We start from the raw sequence: 21,302 nt of genomic DNA, 5'->3' as shown, positions 1-21,302 counted from the left end.
GTCACAATTTTATTCCTGAGTTCAATCCTGCACTGACACTAAATGGCATACTGCTTCAGAAACAACAAAAGCACACACAGAATAATTTGGGAGATTCCTGTTGTTATGTCTATGCTTAAGAACATAAGAATTAGTAGTAGGAGTAGGCCATTTGGCCCTTCGAGCCTGCTCCGCCATTCAATAAGATCATGGTTTATCTTCTACCTCAACTCCACCTTCCCGCACTATCCCCATATCCCTTAGTTCCCATGACGGCATGTACCTATATTACCTGCATTGACCATTCCATCCTGACTGTGATTGCTGATCCCTTTTTGGTCGTCTCGCTCATTGGACTCTTTTTTTATTTCCTCTTCTGTGGTGTTCTGAATTCCTGCATGCTTAACCTCATTGTCAGTCACCATCAAGGCCTCACTCACACTGGTCTGTAGCCCTGGTGTTCCCTGTACTGTACGCTGTTCAAACTGTTTTAAGTTATTCTAGTAGAAAAAAAAGTGAACAAAGAGTTTTTAAACACTGGAGTATATTTACATGAAACAAAAACTTCAGTGTTGCCAACTTATTATTTAACTTAAAATGAAACTTTCCTATTTTTACATATGTCATCATTTCATCTTTCAACCTATTTGTACTTTGCTAGGTGTCAGGCATGGCTCAGTTGTTAGCACTCTCACCTCAGAGTCAGAAGGTTGTGGGTTTAGAAAGAAACAACTTGTTTTTCTAAAGCAGCTTTCACGACCCAAAGCGCTTTACAGCCAATGAAGTACTTTTGAAGTGGAGTCACTGTTGTAATGTAGGAAACACGGCAGCCAATTTTCACACAGCAAGGTCCCACAAACAGCAATGTGATAAATCACCAGTCATCTGCTTTAGTGATGTTGATTGAGGGATATATATTGGCCAGGACGCCGGGGAGAACTCCAGAGATCTAAAAACATAATCTAGGCTAACACTTCAGTGCAGTAGTGAGGGGGTGCAGCACTGTCAGAGGAGCCATCCTCCGGGTGAGACATTAAACCCAGGCACTGTATCAGGTGGACATGCAAGATCCCATGGCACAGGGACCATGGCTGGACCAAACAGCCTATTTTCATGTTGTAATTTCTATGTAAAACAACAGGAACTACACTTTCAAAGTAAAGCCTCCTGAGGACATGGCAGATGCTATATAATGGCAAGATTTTTCTTTATGGATTGTTTAAAGAGGGGATTAACACAATTGAAAGGAAGGATATTAGCTCTGATGATGTGGAATCTGTATGGGTAGAACTGAGAAATACCAAGGGGCAGAAAACATTAGTGGGAGTGGTATATAGACCTCCAAACAGTAATGCGGAGGTCAGGGATGGCATTAAACGGGAAATTAGAGAAGCGTGCAATAAGGGCACAGCAGTTATCATGGGTGACTTTAATCTACATATAGATTGGGCTAACCAAATTAGTAACAATACTGTGGAGGAGGAATTCCTGGAGTGTATACGGGATGGTTTCCTGGACCAATATGTCGAGGCACCAACTAGAGATCAGGCCATCTTAGACTGGGTATTATGTAACGAGAAAGGATTAATTAGCAATCTTGTGCGAGGCCCCTTGGGTCGGAGCAATCATAACATGATAGAATTCTTCATTAAGATGGAGAGTGAAATAGTTGACTCAGAGACTAGGGTCCTGAATTTAAATAAAGGAGACTACGATGGTATGAGGTGTGAGTTCGGTAGGATTGATTGGGGAATGTCACTCAAAGGGTTGACGGTGGATGGGCAATGGCAAACATTCAAAGATAGCATGAACTACAGAATTTGTTCATCCCAGTTTGGCATAAAAATAAAACAAAAAAGGTGATTCAACCGTGGCTAACAAGGGAAATTAGGGATAGCATAATATCCAAGGAGAGGACATGTAAATTGGCCAGAAAAAGCAGTAAACCTGAGGATTGGGAGCAGTTTAGGATCCAACAAAGGAGGACAAAGGGATTAATTAAGAGGAGGAAAATAGAGTATGAGAGTAACTGACTGTAAAAGCTTTTATAGATATGTGAAGAGAAAAAGATTGGTGAAGTCAAGCGTAGGTCCCTTGCAGTCAGAATCAGGGGGATTTATAATGGGGAACAAAGAAATGGCAGACCAATTAAATACATACTTTGGTTCTGTCTTCACAAAGGAGGACACAAATAACCTCCCAAAGATGTCGGGGAACATAGGGTCTAATAAAAGGGAGGAACTGATAGAAATCAGTATATGTAGGGAAATGGTGTTAGGGAAATTGATGGGATTGAGGGCCGAGAAATCCCCAGGGCCTGATAATCTACATCCTAGGGTACTTAACGAAGTGGCCCTAGAAATAGTAGCTGCATTGCTGGTCATCTTCCAAAATTCGATAGACTCTGGAACAGTACCCATGGATTGGCAGGTAGCTAATGTTACCCCACTGTTCAAAAAGGGTGGTAGAGAGAAAACGGGGAATTACAGACCGGTAAGCCTGACATCGGTAGTGGGGAAAATGCTAGAGTCCATTATAAAGGATGTAATAGCAGAGCACTTGGAAAAAAGTGACCGGATCAGACAAAGTCAACATGGCTTTACAAAAGGTAAATCGTGCTTGACGAATCTACTGGAATTTTTTGAGGATGTAACTGGTAAAATAGATAAGGGAGAACCAGTGGATGTGGTATATTTGGATTTTCAAAAGGCTTTCAATAAGGTCCCGCATAAGAGATTAGCATGTAAAATTAAGGCACATGGGATTGGGGGCAAGGTATTGACTTGGATAGAGAACTGGTTGGCAGACAGAAAGCAAAGAGTTGGAATAAACGGGTCTTTTTCCGAGTGGCAGGCAGTGACTAGTGGGGTACCGCAGGGATCGGTCCTTGGACCCCAGCTATTCACAATATATATTAATGATCTGGATGAGGGAACTAGATGTAATATCTCCAAGTTTGCAGACGACACAAAGCTGGGTGGGTGGGTGTGCTGTGAGGAGGATGCCGAGAAACTCCAGTATGATTTGGACAGGTTGGGTGATTGGGCAGAAGCATGGCAGATGCAATATAACGTGGATAAATGTGAGGTTATCCACTTTGGTGTCAAAAACAGGAAGGCAGATTATTACCTAAATGGCAATAAATTGGGAGAAGGGGAAGTGCAACGAGACCTGGGCGTCCTTGTGCACCAGTCGCTGAAAGTAAGCATGCAGGTGCAGCAGGCGGTTAAGAAGGCAAATGGTATGTTGGCCTTTGTAGCGAGAGGGTTTGAGTACAGGAACAAGGATGTCTTGCTGCAGTTGTACAGGGCCTTGATGAGGCCACATCTTGAGTATTGTGTGCAGTTTTGTTCGCCTTATCTGAGGAAGGATGTTCTTGCCATGGAAGGAGTGCAGCGAAGATTCACCAGGCTGATACCTGGGATGGCAGGAATGACGTATGAGGAGAGATTGGGTCGACTGGGCATGTACTCGCTGGAGTTTAGAAGAATGAGAGGGGATCTCATCGAAACTTATAAAATTCTAACAGGACTAGACAGACTAGATGCAGGAAGGATGTTCCCGATGGTCGGGGAGTCCAGAACCAGGGGTCACAGTCTAAGGATAAGGGGTAAGCCATTTAGGACAGAGATAAGGAGGAATTTCTTCACCCAGAGAGTGGTGAACCTGTGGAATTCTCTGCCAAAGAAGGCAGTAGAGGCCAATTCATTAAATATATTCAAGAAGGAGTTGGATATATTTCTTAAGGCTAAAGGGATCAAGGGATATGGAGAGAAGGCAGGTACAGGGTACTGAATTTGGATGATCAACCATGATCTCATTGAATGGCGGAGCAGGCTCGAGGGGCCGAATGGCCTACTCCTGCTCCTATCTGCTATGTTTTTATGTTTCTATGTTTCTTGATAAACATATTTTGTAGTAATTTTCTAGTGAAATTTATCCTCTAGACGTTAAAACCAATTCTAAAATAAGAGATATTGGAAATCCAGGAAAAGTATAAACTTAGGGTGCATATACACAGCATGATGAGGCAGTTTCCCTTTCACCGTAGGGCTAAAGTTGATGTGTAAGTGAAGTCAGATCAACGATCCATTGCATTAAGAATGGAAACTGAAACCGTTAGCAGCTGGGAGTTTGAAACCCAAACTGCAGTATAAATGCAGTAGGTAGGTTTCCTATCGCAAGCTGCCTTTTAACCCCACAATGTCATGATGTCATGATGTAATCATTGTGATAAGCTCCTCCCACCAAATGAAGAATTATGTCCTGGCCAATATTTATCCCTCAACCAACATCATTAAACAGGTTATCTGGTCATTATCTCATTACTGTTTGTGGAAGCTTGCTGTGCGCAAATTGGCTGCCGTGTTTCCTACATTACAACAGTGACTACACTTCATTGGCTGTAAAGCGCTTTGGGACATCCTGAGGTTGTAAAAGGTGCTTTATAAATGTGAGCTCTTTCTATCTAACAAGTTTATTCTTTTGAATCTTAATTCATTGTTGTCTGGATCTTTCTCTCTTTCTTTGCCTCCTTAATTTCTCTCTTCTATTTGTCTGCCTGTGATTATTTGCTGTTTTTCTTTCTTTGTCAGTCTTCACAACTCTGAACCAGCTAAATGATAGAATAATTTTGACGTCTGGCATCATCAATACATTATAAAGCACACTATAAGATTTATGCCAACAATATGTAGAGAGTAGATAGAAGTCCTCAACTAATAATGTCCTATGTCCCCCCTTGTTTATTGCGCTCCAAGTAAACTATTTAAGAAGTCGTTCTGCCTTCTACAATAGTGTCACTGTAGACGAACCAAACGACCATGCAGAATTCAAAGTCTAATACTCACTACCTCTTTCTTATGACTTTATGGTATCTGGTTTACATTACAATAACATTTTTAAGCTGTTACAACTATCTAGATAGCATATTTACAGGCCAACAGAAGATATTATATGAAAACCTAATGTTTCTTTAAAAGCCACAAACACAATTCTGCAGCCTTCAAACTAAAAAAAACTTGCCTGCGGAATCTGAATTTGTTGTTCTTGTTGTACACTGTGCGCAGGTAGCTTACTGTGGCTCTCCTGCCACTCTGCATGAGCCTCCTTCAGTGATTCGAACTCAGATTTAATTCGCTGATTTTCTTCACTTAATCGAGTCTCCTGCAAGCAAGAATCGCAGATTTCTACTCTACTGACGTAATGAAAACATGCAAACATGAAAGGTTTGATTTCTTCAACTTGGTCCTGTAGTAAAGTCGGTACTCACAGAAAACAATGTGCTTCAATCGTGGCTATGGTTGGGGGTATCAGAGAGCAACATTTAAGCATATTCCCATGAGTGAAGGGAGATTGCCTGTCGAGGCATTTTTCCATACCTGCTATTGGCATGTTCAAGAGCAGCACTGGTACAGACTTAAAATATTCACTTGCCTGAACTCTCAGCTAGGGAATGCTACATGTGCATGGAGATTTAACTTATTAAAAATGGGGAGGTGTAAAACTCACCTCTGTGTTGGGTATAAATGCCATATAAAACTGTCTTGCATACCACAGTAACATAATCTGTGTATCACACTTCTGTGATCAAAGAAGCGTCTATATTAGTGCTTTTGACAAATTATATGAATGACAATATAAAATTGTTCAACTTGCCTGATCCAGGAAACTTTCGTTTAAACGGAGGTTAAATGTCCGGAACGCTCTATCCACCGGCAAAATTCAGGAGTCGCTTCAGATAAGTTTTTTTAACTTTTCGTTGCTTTTTTTCTCCAGTCGTGGCTCTGCAAGCGTCTAGCTGAAGCTGTTGCTTAGCTACAGAGACGCTTGCAAGCTGCGCCGACTGTTTTGAAGCTGTTGCTAAGCAACAGGGTTTGTTGCTTCAGACGGAGCTCAGAAGCTCCGTATGTTTTAACATTAGCGCTGGTTTCTCCGGCAGTTTTGATGGGCCGGCACCAGCTCGGTCCCATCAGTGCCGGATATCAGAAAGTTTCCTGTATGTTTTATAATGTGCCTGAAGTTATCTGGTCTCTGCTTAAGACTTTATTAAAATTGTTACCATTCATTGTTGACACAATCAACTAAGTTGACACATAACACTGTCTTTAAAATAGGGAAGACAACCACTGTTGACTCTTTATTGAAGAAGAAACTATAATAACCCTTAAAAAAATGAATCATGGCAAAATATTTATTATGACAAACGGACACTGAATGCCAACTAATACTACATACACCTTTTGTTAAATGTTCAATGGTGGTCAGATTTCAGTTGTGTACCAGTTTTCAGTTTACTAAAGTCCTACCCCCGACAAGAGGTTGTGAGCAGTTACAAAAATGGAAATGTTGTCTTGATTACATCTCTCTCATATAATTTTTTATGATTAAAATGGAGACTGTTATTTTTCCCAAGTTTAAAAAGAATTGCCAGCAATGGTCCTCTAAGAAAATAATGAAAGAATCTGTTCATCAAGATGATAAAGGCTTTCTTGATTGGGCAGTCTGCCATGATGTTCGGCGACATCATTCGAAAACACGTCAGGTTCCACATGTACGCTGACGACACCCAGCTCTACCTCACCAACCCCTCCACTGTCTCTGATATGTCACACTGCTTGTCCGAAATCCAGTACTGGATGAGGAGAAATTTTCTCCAATTAAATATTGGGAAGAACGAAGCCATGGTCTTCGGTCCCTGCCACAAACTCCCGTTCCCTGGCCACCAGCTCCATCCCTCTCCCTGGCAACTGTCTGAGGCTGAACCAGACCGTTCACAACCTTGGTGTCGTATTTGACCCCGAGATCGGCTTCCGACCACATATCCGCTCTATCACCAAGACTGCCTACTTCCACCTCCGTAACATCGGCCTACTTCGCCCCTGCCTCAGTTCATCTGCTGCAGAAACGTTCATTCATGCCTTTTGTTACCTCTAGTCTAGACTAGACTATTCCAATGCTCTCCTGGCCATCCTCCCATCTTCCACCCTCCATAAACCTGAGCTCATCCAATACTCTGCTGCCCATATCCTAACTCACACCAAAGTCCCGTTCACCAATCACCCCAGTACTCCTAGGACTTGTGCTCTGTCTCTTGACCTATACATCCCAAGGTCCCACTTGTCTTGTTCACCACGATTGTACATTTACTGACCATATTGTTTATAGTCCTACACACTTCCCATTTATTTTCCACTCCAACTATACTCTGTATATTATTTGTGCTTATGGTGTTGCCTGGTCCCTAAGCTTCTGTACATATGATCTAAGTGCAAATAAATGCTATAGTGATTTTAGCCGACAACAAGAATGTAATATTTCTGTGCAGAATGGATAGGATATGGAATGGAAACTCTAAGTAAATTCTAGTGCACAGTGATATTGCAAAATAGAGTCAGTGTTAACAGTAGTCATGCATGGAGAGCAACGAAGGCAGGTATAAAGGTTTTAGTGGCAGAGGTGATGAGCTGGGGTAGGAGCGGGCCAAGTTGAAGAGATTGCATTAAGTGTGATGTAAGAAAACTACTAGGCACTTGGTCAGAGTATTAAACAAGGCTTTAATCGACTGTTTCACAACATGGAAGTCTAGTTATCCTTCACTAGTTCCTGTTTACAAAATGTCCCTGAGCAAGCTGGGCCCGTGCCCGAGTATTTATACTCTCCCTGGACAGCGCCACCAGCAGGCCACTCAGTATATTTCATAACTCATTTCTATATGAATGGCACGATTTATGTCAAAGTGGTCTTGGCGATGGATAGGATATGTGGTTTAAAGTTCAGCACAGAGTCGAACAGGACGCCAAGGTTGCAAACTGTCTGGTTCACCCCAGAAGTGTGGTCAAGGAGAGGGACAAGTGAATGGAGTTTGTGTCAGGGGCCAAAGAGGATGGCTTTGATCTTCCTGCTGTTGAACTGCAGGAAACTGTGACTCATCCTGCTCATGGAAAAAGTTGTGGCTCATCCCGCACAAGCGGTCTGTCAGCTAGGAGTCAGTTACAGGGTCAAGAGGAATGATGAAGAGGTGGAGCTGGGTATTATCAGGGTACATGTGAATGCTGTTGATGTTGCAGAGAAGCAGCATGTAGAGAAAGAGGAGAGGACTGAGGATAGGCCTCAGAGAGAAGAGAAGACACTGTTGAAGATGCACTGAATGCATTCCGATAGGTAGGAATGGAACCATGCAAGGGCACAAAGCTGTGAAGGGACAATGGCCTAGAAATTCAGTTGGGCGCGCCAGCCGTTAGCGCCTTAGGAGGAGTAGATCTCGAGCGCTAGGCGCTTAGCGCCCGGGCGCAGCGCGATCTGCGCCTCGCCCCAACTTCAGTAGACATTTAGCGCCGGCGCAAAGTCTTAGCGCGCGCAGATCATGACGTCATTTCGTCGTGCAACGCCCTTTGTGCGCCCGGAACCGGAACTTCACTCGCGCCACCCCATTGTGCGCCGGGCGGCCCTAACGACTGTGAAGTGGAACGGTACACAGCCGAGGCGGGCCGCGGGGAGCGCAAATTAAAGGGCACTTACCCTGCACTATAAAGGCCAGCCATTTTGCAGCATTCACTCTTGTGCAACGGTTTTTTGGAGAGAGACCAAGGAGGAGAGCTTACTGCTTTGGCCCAACACTAGGACAGGTATTTTTGGCTCAGGCCAGAGCTTAGCAATTATCTTTGCCTTCATTGAGATCTCAGTGTTTGCCAGCATATAATGGGGGCTGCATTGGGTGCCAACGCTGAGTTTCAGCCTTATGCCAGAAGGGCTTACAGACGCCGTGAGAGAGTGGCAGCCCTGGCTAGACGCAGAGGGGGCAACAGGCGTCGCCAAGTGAGGCCTTACCCACCCAGGGTATACCGCCAGCAGTCCTCCTATCTGACCATGTCTGCCGCGCAGTGTGTTAGGAGGCTGCGATTCAGAAGGGAGGTGGTTGCAGACATCTGCCAGCTGCTGCACAGAGATCTGCGTCCACAGCTGATGCGCAGGACGTCTCTGTCGGTGGCAGTGAAGGTGACGATGGCTCTCAACTTCTATGCCACCGGCTCCTTCCAATCCGCTGCTGGGGACATCGCTAACATCTCCCAGTTCGCCGTGCATTGCTGCATCCGCCAGGTGACCAATGCCCTTTTCAGAAGGAGACGTCAATTCATCTCTTTCCCCATGACCCTGGAGAAGCAGCAGCAGCGTGCAGTGGGATTTGCAAGAATAGCGGGCTTCCCCATGGTGCAGGGCGCCATTGACTGCACGCATGTGGCTTTGCGGGCACCTCTGGAGCATGCCGAGGATTACCGCAACCGGAAGGGCTACCATTCCCTCAACGTACAGCTGGTGTGTGACCACAGGCAGCGCATCCTAGCTGTCAATGCCCGCTTTCCAGGCAGCAGCCACAATGCCTTTATCCTGCGACAGACAACTGTGGCTGACATGTTCCAGGCACAGCCTCACCCAAGAGGATGGCTTATCGGGGACAAAGGCTATCCTTTGTGTACCTGGCTCATGACCCCGCTCCGCGCGCCCACGACCCCTGCTGAAGAGGCATACAACGAGAGCCATCAAGCGACTAGGAACATCATAGAACAAACAATCGGCGTCCCCAAGCAACGGTTCCGCTGTCTGGATCGCTCCGGGGGAGCCCTCCAGTATTCGCAGGATCGAGTCTCCCAATTCGTCGTCGTTTGCTGCATGCTGCACAACCTGGCTACCCGCAGGACTCAGGCACTGCCACCTCACGTTGGACCACCACCTCAGGAGGAGGAGCAGGAGGAGGAGGAGGACGAGGAGTACCAGCCCAGGAGGGAGGCAGAAGGTCCAAGGGCCGCCCGTCGGCAGCTTATTGACCGTCACTTCTAGGCCCCCTGTCAGGGAATGGCTTGTGCCAATGAAAGAACATGATTGCAGCCGCTCCGCAAGCCGTCAGCCGGTTAAGGCAACAAACACTTCAAAGATCAAACATGGACAATGTGAATAAATAAAATGGTTTATTGTACAAACTCAGGGCCCTTCCAACATGAAAACCAAAAACAGACGAAACCCCCAAAAAACACTCACACACATGACTCACTCCCACAACCTGGGGAGCATTAACAAAAGGTGTAAACAAAAATGGCCTTCATCCTCGGCCTTCACAAAACACACATTCCAGAAAACACAACATTTGGACACACCCTCTACTTAGTGGCCCGCGAGGGCGATGCCTTCTGCAAACTTTGGCGGCCCCTGCACGCCCTGCTGCTCCTCCTCAAAGTGAGGCCATTGGCTGCTGCAAGGCTGGGGGCAGGCTCCTGAGGGGCACATGTCGTGACGGCAGATGCCCTTGGGGGTCGGCCTAGACTAGGTCTGGCCGTCGAGGGGCCGGCTGGTGAATGCTGCAGCTGTGGCTGGCCAGCATCAGTCGCTGCAGCAGCTCCTGGCAGCTCCACTGGGGGAGTGGCAGTGGTGGCTGGAGGAATGGGGGCAAGCTGGCGGATGGCAGGCGCTCGCTGGTCGCCTGAGACACTGGCACTCAGCCGGGCCAGCACTGCAGCATGCGCACCAATCTGCCAAGGGACAGACCGCTGTGCTGCTGCAGCGCGCCGGGTGCCCTGGCGATGCCTGGCTGACACAGCGAGTGTGGCAGCAGTGAGTGCCCGTGTTGACCTGTTCAGTGACCGCATCAGAGCACCCAGTGACTGCACGGCACCACTGATCACCTGGCCACTCGCTGCCTGAGCTGCCCCGAATTCCGCCCGACTGGTGGCCTGTGAGGCCCCGAACTTGGTCACACTCCGAGACAGGGACTCGATGGCCTCAGGCAACCGTGCCACTACCCCCATGAGCTCCGTGTGCCGGCGCTCCGAGTCCGCGGACAAGTCCTCGAGGCGGCGCATCTCCTCGGCGTTGGCCGTCTCCGGACTGGAGGCCGGACTCTCCCTCTGGGGAGAAGGCCGCCGAGCTGGCCGACCCTTCCTGCGTTGCTGGACGCCGCTGGGCCCAGCAATTGGACTCCCCTCCAACCCTTCCCCCCTCTGGGGAGAAGGCCGCTGAGCTTCCACCCCCCTCCCGCGTTTCTGCAGGCCGCTGGTCCCAGGAGCTACCCTCCCCTCCGACACTTCCCCCACGCTCCCCTCCAGGGAAGACGTGTCCCCTACATTGGCATGGGTTGCCGCGGCTGAGGGTTCCCCTGATGGGCCGCCTTCCTCTTGCTCCTCCTCCTCTTCTGAGGGGCTGTCACTGGCAACTTCAGGGACCTCCTCCTCACCATCTGAAAGCAGGAAGGCACAAGAGTAGCTTTAGAGTGAGGAGAGGGCGTCAGCGAGGGATGCATGAGTGGTGGCATTCAGCGCATTGGTCGGACAGTGGCAAAGGATGTAGATCTGATGCGCAAGTGGGACGAGAGAGGTCCAAAAGGTGATGTCCTTACCATTGGTGCCCAGAACAGGGTCGGCATCTCCAGATGCAACGGGGCCAATCACCCGGGCACCCATGATGCGCTCCACGCGATGTTGCAGCTCGGTGAGCGGCTGGATCTGGGGTCCGCCTCCCCCGGTCGCAGTCCGGCTCCTCTTATTATTGGCCAGCTTGGCCTGCAAGAGAAAGGACGGCCTCTAAGTACAGTGTGTAGCCCTGATCTTGTGTGCACTGCCTCCCATGGTGGAATAGCCTGGCCAGTGTGTAGCCCTGATCTTGTGTGCACTGCCTCCCATGGTCGAATAGCCTGGCCAGTGTGTTAAGTGCACAATGTGCAATTGATGTTCATGAGTGTCCCATAGCTGCTGCATGAGGGCTGGCCATTAGGGCTTTCACGTCCCTTTGCCCATAATGTGAGGTGCACATGCAAGGATGAGGAGGACACTGGAAAGGGTACTCACCCTGACAATCCTGGCGAGGTCATTTAGCTTTTTGCGGCATTGGACACCGCTCCTGGGGACCTCGCTGTTGGATGACACCTTGGTGGCGACATGCCTCCAGGCTCTCCGGTAGACGCGGGCCGGCGGCTTCCTGCCATTGTCCGGAAACAAAATATGGCGTCTCTTCTCCACAGCACCAACCAGCACCCTCAGATCAAGCTCTGAGAAGCGCTGCGCTCATTCACGGGCCTTCTCCATGGTTTCAGGCGCTATTTGGGTCCAGCAGCAGTGTTCAGGCCTAGCTGCAGGGCTCCACTATCCAGGGCGTGGCAGCAGACCAAGTCGATCCTTCCCCCTTAAGAGCTGGCCGGCACCAGGGTGTCTGCTGTCAATCAAGAAATGGCCGCACCTGCGCTGCGCCCGGCCTCGGCGCTCTCGCTCAGCACCTCCGGCTTAGCGCCTAAAGAGAGGCGTGCATCGCCAGTTTTAGCACTCGAGCAAACTCTTAGGGCGAAGCTAATGAATATCGGAGAAGTGGCCTCGAATTTGCGCCGGGCGCAAACTTTAGCAGCCGCCCGACTTTACCGCCCCAAAAGTGGCTGTAATGAATTTCTAGGCCAATATGTTCAAGGACCTTAGCAGGGGAAAAGGGAATTTGGTGATGGGTCTGTAGTTGGAGAGGGTCAAGGTTTGCTTATTTTTAAGGAGGGATGGATGATGGCGGTTTTAAAGTGAAAAGGGCCATGACTGATGATGTCAGTATGGGAGTCAGGAAGGGGAATTGAGTGGTCAGAAATTCAGTGTGGTGGGGGGGGGGGGGGAGCGTGGAGGAGTAGATTGTGGGCCTCATGCACAAGATGAGCTTGAAGAACACACAGGAGAGATGGCAAGAAACTACAAAAAGACAGGGTGGGAGACTTGGGGACGAAACAGTAGAAGCAAGTGCATGGCTGGTCTCTATCTTCGAGGCGAAGAAGTCCTTGAGCTCCATGCAGTTGGCTTTTGAGGCGAGGGAGAGGGATTTAAAAGAACAGTTGGCTGTAGTAAAAAAAACAGCCTGGGGGTTGTCCTTGCCATCCAGAATGATCTTGGCGAAAGAGACAGTCTTAGCGAAGGACAGCGAAGTACAGTAATGCTTGACATGTCTAGCAATGGGTGGCTGGACCAGGTACGCTGAAGATTGTTCCCTTCTATCTTGGTGGAGCAAAGATGGGAGCTATACCGGGGGCGGGAGCAGCAATGGGGTGGGAGACGGTGATTGATTGAGTGGGAACAAGGACGCCATCCTTCAGTAATCTGAATCTATATTACTGTGGTGAGACATTGGTATGAGTTCTTTGACACTGTAAATAACCATATAAAGCAGAACCACAGGGAACTCTATAACATTTTTTCTAAGATGGCTATATTATTGTGTTTTTACCATTTTGTTTTTGTAGCTAATTGAGCTGCTAGCTAAAAAAAAAAATTAAAATCTACATATGAATGTTGTATTATTTTAATTCCGTTACCTCCTTTTTCCACTGAGCTGTCGACTTTTCATTTTCTCTCTCGAGAATCTGAAATTTATCTTCATTTTCTTTTGCCTTCTCCCGGAGTAGCTCATTATCCCTTTCCAGAACCTGCCATAAAATTAATTGCCCCAGAAAATTAATATAACATTCTTGGCCTTACGTGATCTCCCTCTACTACATCGTGCTTGTGTGTTGCTTCTAATAGATTCGTGCTCCAATAAAGATCAACGTTGATTTGCCACGTTGCCAATGAATTTCATAAATTAGCAGGCCACCAAATTTAAGAAATGTACATCTGACTCGGTTCACAGAAACCTGGAGGAGTACATGGAGGGGAAAAAGATGGCCTTTTCATAAAACCGATGGCAGTAATAGGTATAATAAACACATCTGCTATAGCTTTCTGTCTCAGTGCACAACTTCTAATGTGCTAGTCTAAGCAATATAAAATGCTGAGCTGAGTGATAAGGAATAGACTTTGGACTAATCTAGTATACCATGAGCAAAAAAATTAAAAGCTGAATGAAAACTGCCCATCTTTCAAGTGAAAAGTATAATTAATACGATAAGCACTATAATTTTTGCATGGCTTCGCTGTTGATTAATTTAAGCAGTTATTTAGTAGGAGAAATTATCTATGTGTTACTATATTTGGTATATATACACACCAGACGTACTTTTGACATTGCTGAAGTGAACAATTTAAAATTATTTTGATTAGTGATGTGGACAATTGTTTAAAGAATGAAAGAAAGAAAGACTTGCATTTATATAGCGACTTTCACGACCTCAGGACGTTCCAAATCGTTTTACAGCCAATGAAGTACTTTTTTGAAGTGTAGTCACTGTTGTAATGTAGGAAACGCGGCAGCCAATTTGCACACAGCAAGCTCCCACAAACAGCAATGTGATAATTACCACATAATCTGTTTTAGTGATGTTGATTGAGGGATAAATATTGGCCAGGACACTGGGGAGAACTCCCCTGCTCTTCTTCAAAATAGTGTCGTGGGATCTTTTACATCCACCTGAGAGGGTAGATGTGGCCTTGGTTTAAAGTCTCATCCGAATGCCGGCAATTTATTTAAAGTATTCCTTAAAATTACATCTTTTGTTACTCATCCACCACACTATCTTATTCAACCAATTCAGCAAATGCTACATATTTGCTTGAAAAGTAAATCCCATATATAGCCAATTTCATACTTTCTCTCATATGTTTTCCAACACAGACTATAGAATTGTGTATTTGGAAAACTGGCTTATTACTGTATACTTGCTGTCATATTCAGGGTCCCCCCTGTGCCACTGCTTTAATCCCAGGCAGCAGACACTCATGAATCTAACCCTTTGAAACATTTTACTAGAAGGGTCCTACATGCCATTCTTGCAGCATTTTTCAGTTCTATGTAGATATCCACTCCCCACCACATCTATTTAAGTTCTGTTTCTCCCACTTTGGCACTTCAAGACACTGTATATGATTTTTTAAAATGTATTTTTAGGCTAGCTTGATTCTTCGAAAGGGATGTCCCCTGTCAAAGTTGTTCTAGTCCGAGATATCATTTAAATTTTAGTCTTAACCTTGTCTCGGGACCATGAATATTAATCTTATTTTATGTATCGCCTATGCAAGAAGTTTAGTTCCATTTTTACTCCAGTCTTTTGTTGCCAAGTTTTATTCTTGGTGGGGGGGGTGGGGGGAGCAGACAAATTAAAAATGTCGCTTTTGCTTCAGTATTTTTGTTGTAGTCTTTGAGATCTTTTCAAAATTCATTACATTTCATAAAACATCGCAATTGTTGTTTAATCTCTTATGTAACTCACAAGAAATGCGGAGAAATAATAAACTGGTGCTTGAATGATAAGCAGGGCCCTAAAATTCCTGGGGGTCCGCTCCACCGACACAAGTGTAGTAGAGAGGAACCCCTGCCTGCCATAGCTCCTAGAGGTTGGAGACAGAGCTGGGAGATTGCAGACGGAGTGAATCACAAACAGAGTGGAGGAATTTTGTGAGCGCAGGAATCAGTGGAGAGGAGGAAGGCGGTGGAGACGTCTGACTGAAAAGGAGGAGTGGAGCCACAGAACCCAAGGTCTCTAAGTTAATAGACACGAGAGCGGACCTGCGGGAGAGCGAGAGGTGCGGCCGCAGATAAAGGTAGGCCCAACAGCCCGGAGGGAACGCGAGTGTCAGGGAGCGAGGTAAGTGACGTCAGCGCAAGGGAAGGAGCTGATTGGTGAGTAGTTGGTGATTTTTTTTTAAGTCTTAAGTTTATTTCTGTTAAATTACTTAATAGTCTATTAAGTAGAGGCATGGCAGGGCACCTCGGTCCCATGGAATGCACATCTTGTGCTATGTGGTGACTCCAGGACGCTTCCCTTGTCCTGGACGACCACATGTGCAGGAAGTGTCGTCAGCTAGAGGAGCTCGAGCTCCGGGTTTCGAAGCTTGAGCAGCAGCTGGCATCACTGCTGTGCATCTGTGAGGCTGAGAGCTACGTGGATAGCATGTTTCAGGAGGTAGTCACCCTGCAGCGTAAGAGTGTGTAGGCAGAGAGGGAATGGGTGACTGTCAGACAGACAAGGAGGACCAGGCAGGTAGTGCAGGAGTCTCCTGAGTGCATCTCACTCTCTAACCAGTACTGGTGAGGGCGATGGTTCCTCTGGGGAGTATAGCCAGAGCCAAGTTCATGGCACCATGGGTGGCTCAGCTGTACAGGGGGTGGGGGAGAAGGAAGATCGTAAAAGCAATAGTGATAGGAGATTCGATAGTTCAGGGAACAGACAGGCGTTTCTTTGGCCACAGACGTGATTCCAGGATGGTATGTTGCCTCCCTGGTGCCAGCGTCAAGGATGTCACTGAGTGGCTGCAGAACATTCTGAGGGGGGAGGGTGAACAGCCAGAGGTCATGGTCCATATCGGTATCAACGACATAGGTAGAAAGAGGGATGAGGTCCTGCAGGCAGATTTTAGGGAGCTAGGAAAGAGGTTAAAAAGCAGGACCTCCAAAAGTAGTAATCTCTGGATTACTCCCAGTGCCACGAGCTAGTGAGTATAGAAATAGGAGGATAGAGCAGATGAATGTGTGGCTGGAGAGATGGTGCAGGAGGGAAGGCTTTAGATTCCTGGGACATTGGGACCAGTTCTGGGGGAGATGGGACCTGTACAGGCCGGGCGGGTTGCACCTCAACAGAGCTGGGACCAGTGTCCTCGTGGGGAGGTTTGCTAGTGCTGTTGGGGAGGGTTTAAACTAATTTGGCTGGAGGATGGGCACCAGGATGTAGCATTAGAAAGGAGAAACAAGGTGCACAGAGGATTGGGAGAGACAGATAGCATGAGAGTAAGAAATACTACGGTATTAGCTGTGGTCAGACTAACAGAGAATACAAGAAGGTCTAAGGTAGGTTTACAGTGCATGTGTGTGAATGCACGAAGTCTGGTAAATAAGGTAGGTGAGCTGCAGGCGCAAATAGACACATGGAAATATGATGTCATGGCGATAACGGAAATTGTAGTGTATGTACCTTTAAGAGCCCCCCTGTGTACTGTAATGCCGGTAATGGCCACTCGGGCTATATAAGCCTGTATATTGTGTTGTATCAGTTAGTTCCCCTCCAGACTTTGTTCAGTAAACACCTGTGAAAGCAACTCCTGTCTTCAGTGTCTCTATTAACGCACGGACACAACAGTGGCGACGAATTGGAAACGGACTTACCTGCAATTCGGCAGCACCTCAAGGACATCGATTCCTCTGGCGTCCAAAGTTGAAGAAAATCAAGGAAAAGAAAAAGCTGTGGTTTCACCAGCTAGCCAAGCTGGTGGCAGGTACTGCAATAATCCTTCCTGGGCGTCGGGTGGGGGCTCCAGCAGCTGGCTCTGCAGCTAGGCCAAGCAGCGAAGGTGGAGGCAAGCAGTAACAGACGGGGAGGGAGCACTCGGGAGACGGCCGGCGCTGCAAGCAGGTCGGCGTTCAGACCTAGAGAGTCCGGCGGGAACGAGTCTCCAACTGTAAATAAATAAATAAAAAGAACGGAAACCCGCGGGAAACAGCGTTGTCATCGGCAGCAGCGGCGGGGAAGCGCGGGAAGCGCCATATCTTTTCTGCAGAAAAGAAAGAAAAGCGCGGGAAGCGCCATTTTTTTTCTAGGATGCCTAAGTCTGGCAATATTGATGCTTTTGATAACGAGATAGAGGATTGGACCACATATGTGGAAAGAGTGGAGGTATATTGCACCGCAAATGGAATAGAAAATGAAAAAAAAGCGTCAGTACTGCTAAATCTAATGGGCGCAAAGACATACGGGCTGTTACGAAACTTAATCACTCCAGCCAAACCAAAGGACAACAATTTTAAAGAAATTGTTGATACCCTACAGGAGCACTTAAACCCAACACCGCTGCTGATAGCGGAACGATTCAAATTCTTCAAGAGGAATCAACACAAGAATGAAAGTAACGCTGATTACCTCACCGAATTAAGAAAGCTATCAAAGCACTGCCAATTCGGGGCAGGACTAGCAGATTATCTTCGAGACAAATTTGTCTGCGGTCTCCTAAGTGAAGGAACACAGAAAAGGCTGCTTTCTGAAAAAGATTTAACACTGGACAAGGCTTTCAGTATGGCTGTATCATACAAAGCAGCCGCAAGAGGAGCTGCAGAGATACAACAAAAGACACAGGACTTCGGCACCCATGAAATGACACAGGGTTTCGAGAGATGTTATCGCTGCGGCAGATCCACCCATGACCAGAGGGACTGCTGGTTCAAGGACAAAGCATGCAGGCAATGCGGAAAGATTGGACACATTGCACGGGTATGCCGATCTGGACAAAAAAAATCCACGGACAGGAAAAAAAAAATCAATAAAGAAAAGTACAGAAAGGTACAAATGATGACGAACAGTAGCTCCGAAGACCAGAAGAGCGATAGCAACTCCGAAAACAAGAGACTAAGCTGTCTCAAATTACATAATGTAATTGCCAAAGATGATTACCAGACCATTTGGGTTACCCTCACGATAGCAGGGTCCCCAGTTAAAATGGAGCTAGATACAGGATCAGCTCTGACCGTCATAAATCGACGGGATTACGAGCGGCTATTTCCGCATATACCTTTAAAAGACACATCAATTATCTTGAAAACATATATGGGGCAGAAAGTATACCCCAAAGGAAAAATAAGGGTGCCTGTTGTATACAACGGCAAGGAAATACAAAAGTTGTATTTATACGTTCTACAAGATGGTGGTCCACCGCTGTTGGGGCGTGAATGGATCAGGAAAATACGTTTAGACTGGCACTCCATTCAGGCACTGACAGTGACCAGTAAGAAAAAAAACGATGATGACGTTATACCTGAACGATTAAAAGACATCTTGGCCAACGCCAAAGAAGTGTTTCAAGACAAACTAGGAACCTTGAAAGGCATCACCGCCTCAATAAAAGTGGAAGATGCAGCAATTCCCAAGTTTTTTAAGGCAAGACCGGTGCCATACGCAATTCGTCCAGCAGTCGAGGCAGAGCTGGAGAATTTGGAAAAGGCAGGCGTATTATCCAAAATAGATTGGAGCGAGTGGGCAACAACCATCGTCCCAGTCATGAAGAAAGCATTGAATAATGATAAATCTGAAGAACAGAGAAAAATTCGCATCTGTGGAGACTTCAAGGTGACTGTAAACGCGGTCCTTCACACGGTACAGTATCCTCTTCTGAGATATTTTCGCCTCACTATCCGGGGGGAAACGTTTCACCAAAATTGACTTGGCACAGGCATATCTACAGGTGGAGGTTGAAGAGGCCTCCAAAAAGTATCTCACGATAAATACACACAAAGGTCTGTACCAGTACAATCGACTGGTTTTCGGAGTAGCATCCGCTCCAGCTATCTGGCAAAGAGCTATGGAGCAAGTCCTCCAAGGGATTCCGGGGACTCAATGCTACCTAGACGACATCCTTGTAACAGGAGAAAACGACAACGAGCACCTTGCCAATTTGGAGCAGGTGCTCACTAGGCTGAGAGAACGGGGCCTACGAGCAAATCGCCCCAAGTGCGAATTTTTCCAGAATCAAATATCATATTGTGGCCACATAATTAATAAGGAAGGGTTGCATAAGTCACCTGAAAAAATTGAAGCGGTCATAAAAGCCCCAGCACCTGAAAATGTTTCACAATTAAGGTCGTTCCTGGGATTAATAAATTACTATCATAAATTTTTACCGAACTTATCAACTCTTCTGCACCCTCTTAATGAACTGCTACAAACAGGAGTAATTTGGAAATGGAGCGAAGACTGTAAACGTGCCTTCCATAAATGCAAAGACTTAATCATGTCCAAAAAAGTTTTGGCTCATTACAACCCATCACTGCCAATCAGACTGGCGTGCGATGCATCCCCTTACGGCGTAGGAGCAGTATTATCGCATAAATTCCCTGATGGCTCGGAACGGCCGATAGCTTTTGCGTCACGCTCATTGAACTCAGCTGAGCGTAACTATGCCCAAATCGACAGGGAAGTACTCAGCCTGGTATGGGGAGTGAAGAAATTCAACCATTACCTACACGGACAAAAATTTACCTTGTTGGCTGACCATCAACCCCTCATCTCCATATTCAACCCTAAAAAGGGTGTTCCCATTATGACAGCGCAAAGGTTACAGAGGTGGTCCCTTTTTCTAGGGGCACACCAATACAACATAGAAGACAAAGGATCAAAACAGCATGGGAATGCTGATGGGTTATCGCGCCTACCGTTGCCAACGGTAGAAGAAGCACCTACCGTAGACCCAGTGGAGATTTTCCACTCTACCATAGTCGAATGTCTACCAGTAACAAATTCTGCCATTGAAAGGGAAACTAGAAATGACCCGACTCTCTCACGAGTCTACGATTTAACAGTGAAAGGATGGCCAGCACATGGCGAACCACTGTTGCCAGCATTCTCGCAAAGAAGAGAACAGCTGTCAGTGTGCCGAGGAACCTTGATGTGTGGATCCAGAGTGGTGATTCCACCCAAACTCCAGGATAAAGTGCTAAAGGAGCTTCATGAGGGGCATCTGGGTGGAGTGAAAATGAAGAACCTAGCCAGGGCGTTTGTATGGTGGCCAGGTATCGATGGAGACATCGAAGAAATTACCAAGAGCTGCCTAGGATGCCAGAAGGTCCAAAACGTTCCACCACAAGCCCCTCTACATCCATGGGAGTGGCCCTCATCTCCCTGGCAAAGGGTACACATCGACTTTGCTGGTCCATTTATGGACTCAATGTTCTTAATCGCGGTGGATGCACACTCCAAGTGGCCGGAGGTAATAAAGATGTCCTCCACCACCACGGAAAAAACCATCACAGTATTAAGGACCATATTTGCCAGGAATGGGCTGCCTGAACAGATCTGTTCTGATAATGGACCGCAATTTGTGTCCGAAGAATTCAGGAAGTTCTTAAAAAACAATGGGGTTAAGCACTACACGTCCGCCCCATACCATCCCGCCACCAATGGATTGGCTGAAAGGTTTGTCCAGACCTTCAAGAAGGCCATAAAGGCCATGGGTAATGAAGACATAAAACTTCAGCACAAGGTGGATAACTTCTTATTTGCATACAGGAATGCAACACATATGGTTACAAACCAAACTCCCGCCATGATGTTCTTCAATAGAAGCCTAAGATGCCGGCTGGATTTGATCAAGCCAAACATCAGAAGGGACGTGGAGAACCGGCAATTTCAAGGCATGAATGAAAGGCCAACTAGAACCTTCCAGATAGGTCAACAAGTTTTGGCCCGGGACTACCGTACCGAGAAATGGCAGCCTGGAACTATCTGCACATGACTAGGACCACTGATGTATACCGTGGACATCGGAGAAAGCAGAATAAGGCGCCATGCTGACCAAATCATAGAGTCATCCGAAAAGGGACAACCTACACCACAACTCTATACGCCTAATGATGAAGTAGAGATACCCATATCTACCTCCGATCCGGTGATACTGGAACCC

The 21,302-nt window shown here is 46.8% G+C and overlaps 1 protein-coding gene across 1 annotated transcript in view; it reads right to left on the bottom strand.

The window, feature by feature from the left end:
* ccdc73 (coiled-coil domain containing 73) overlaps positions 1–21,302 on the bottom strand; it is a 207,098-nt gene that overhangs the window by 22,235 nt on the left and 163,561 nt on the right. The window contains exons 14-16 of the mRNA XM_086008260.1: positions 13,304–13,414; positions 5,005–5,145; positions 263–479 (exon numbers count right to left, since the gene is read on the bottom strand). Coding sequence (XP_085864386.1) covers positions 263–479; positions 5,005–5,145; positions 13,304–13,414 — 469 coding nt within the window. The remainder of the gene's footprint in view (positions 1–262; positions 480–5,004; positions 5,146–13,303; positions 13,415–21,302) is intronic.

This window comes from Somniosus microcephalus, chromosome 15 (assembly GCF_052327205.1).
Source record: "Somniosus microcephalus isolate GS21.2 chromosome 15, FLI_Smic_1.0, whole genome shotgun sequence".
Lineage (NCBI taxonomy): Eukaryota > Metazoa > Chordata > Chondrichthyes > Squaliformes > Somniosidae > Somniosus > Somniosus microcephalus.
This window is presented reverse-complemented; position numbering and strand designations above follow the sequence as displayed.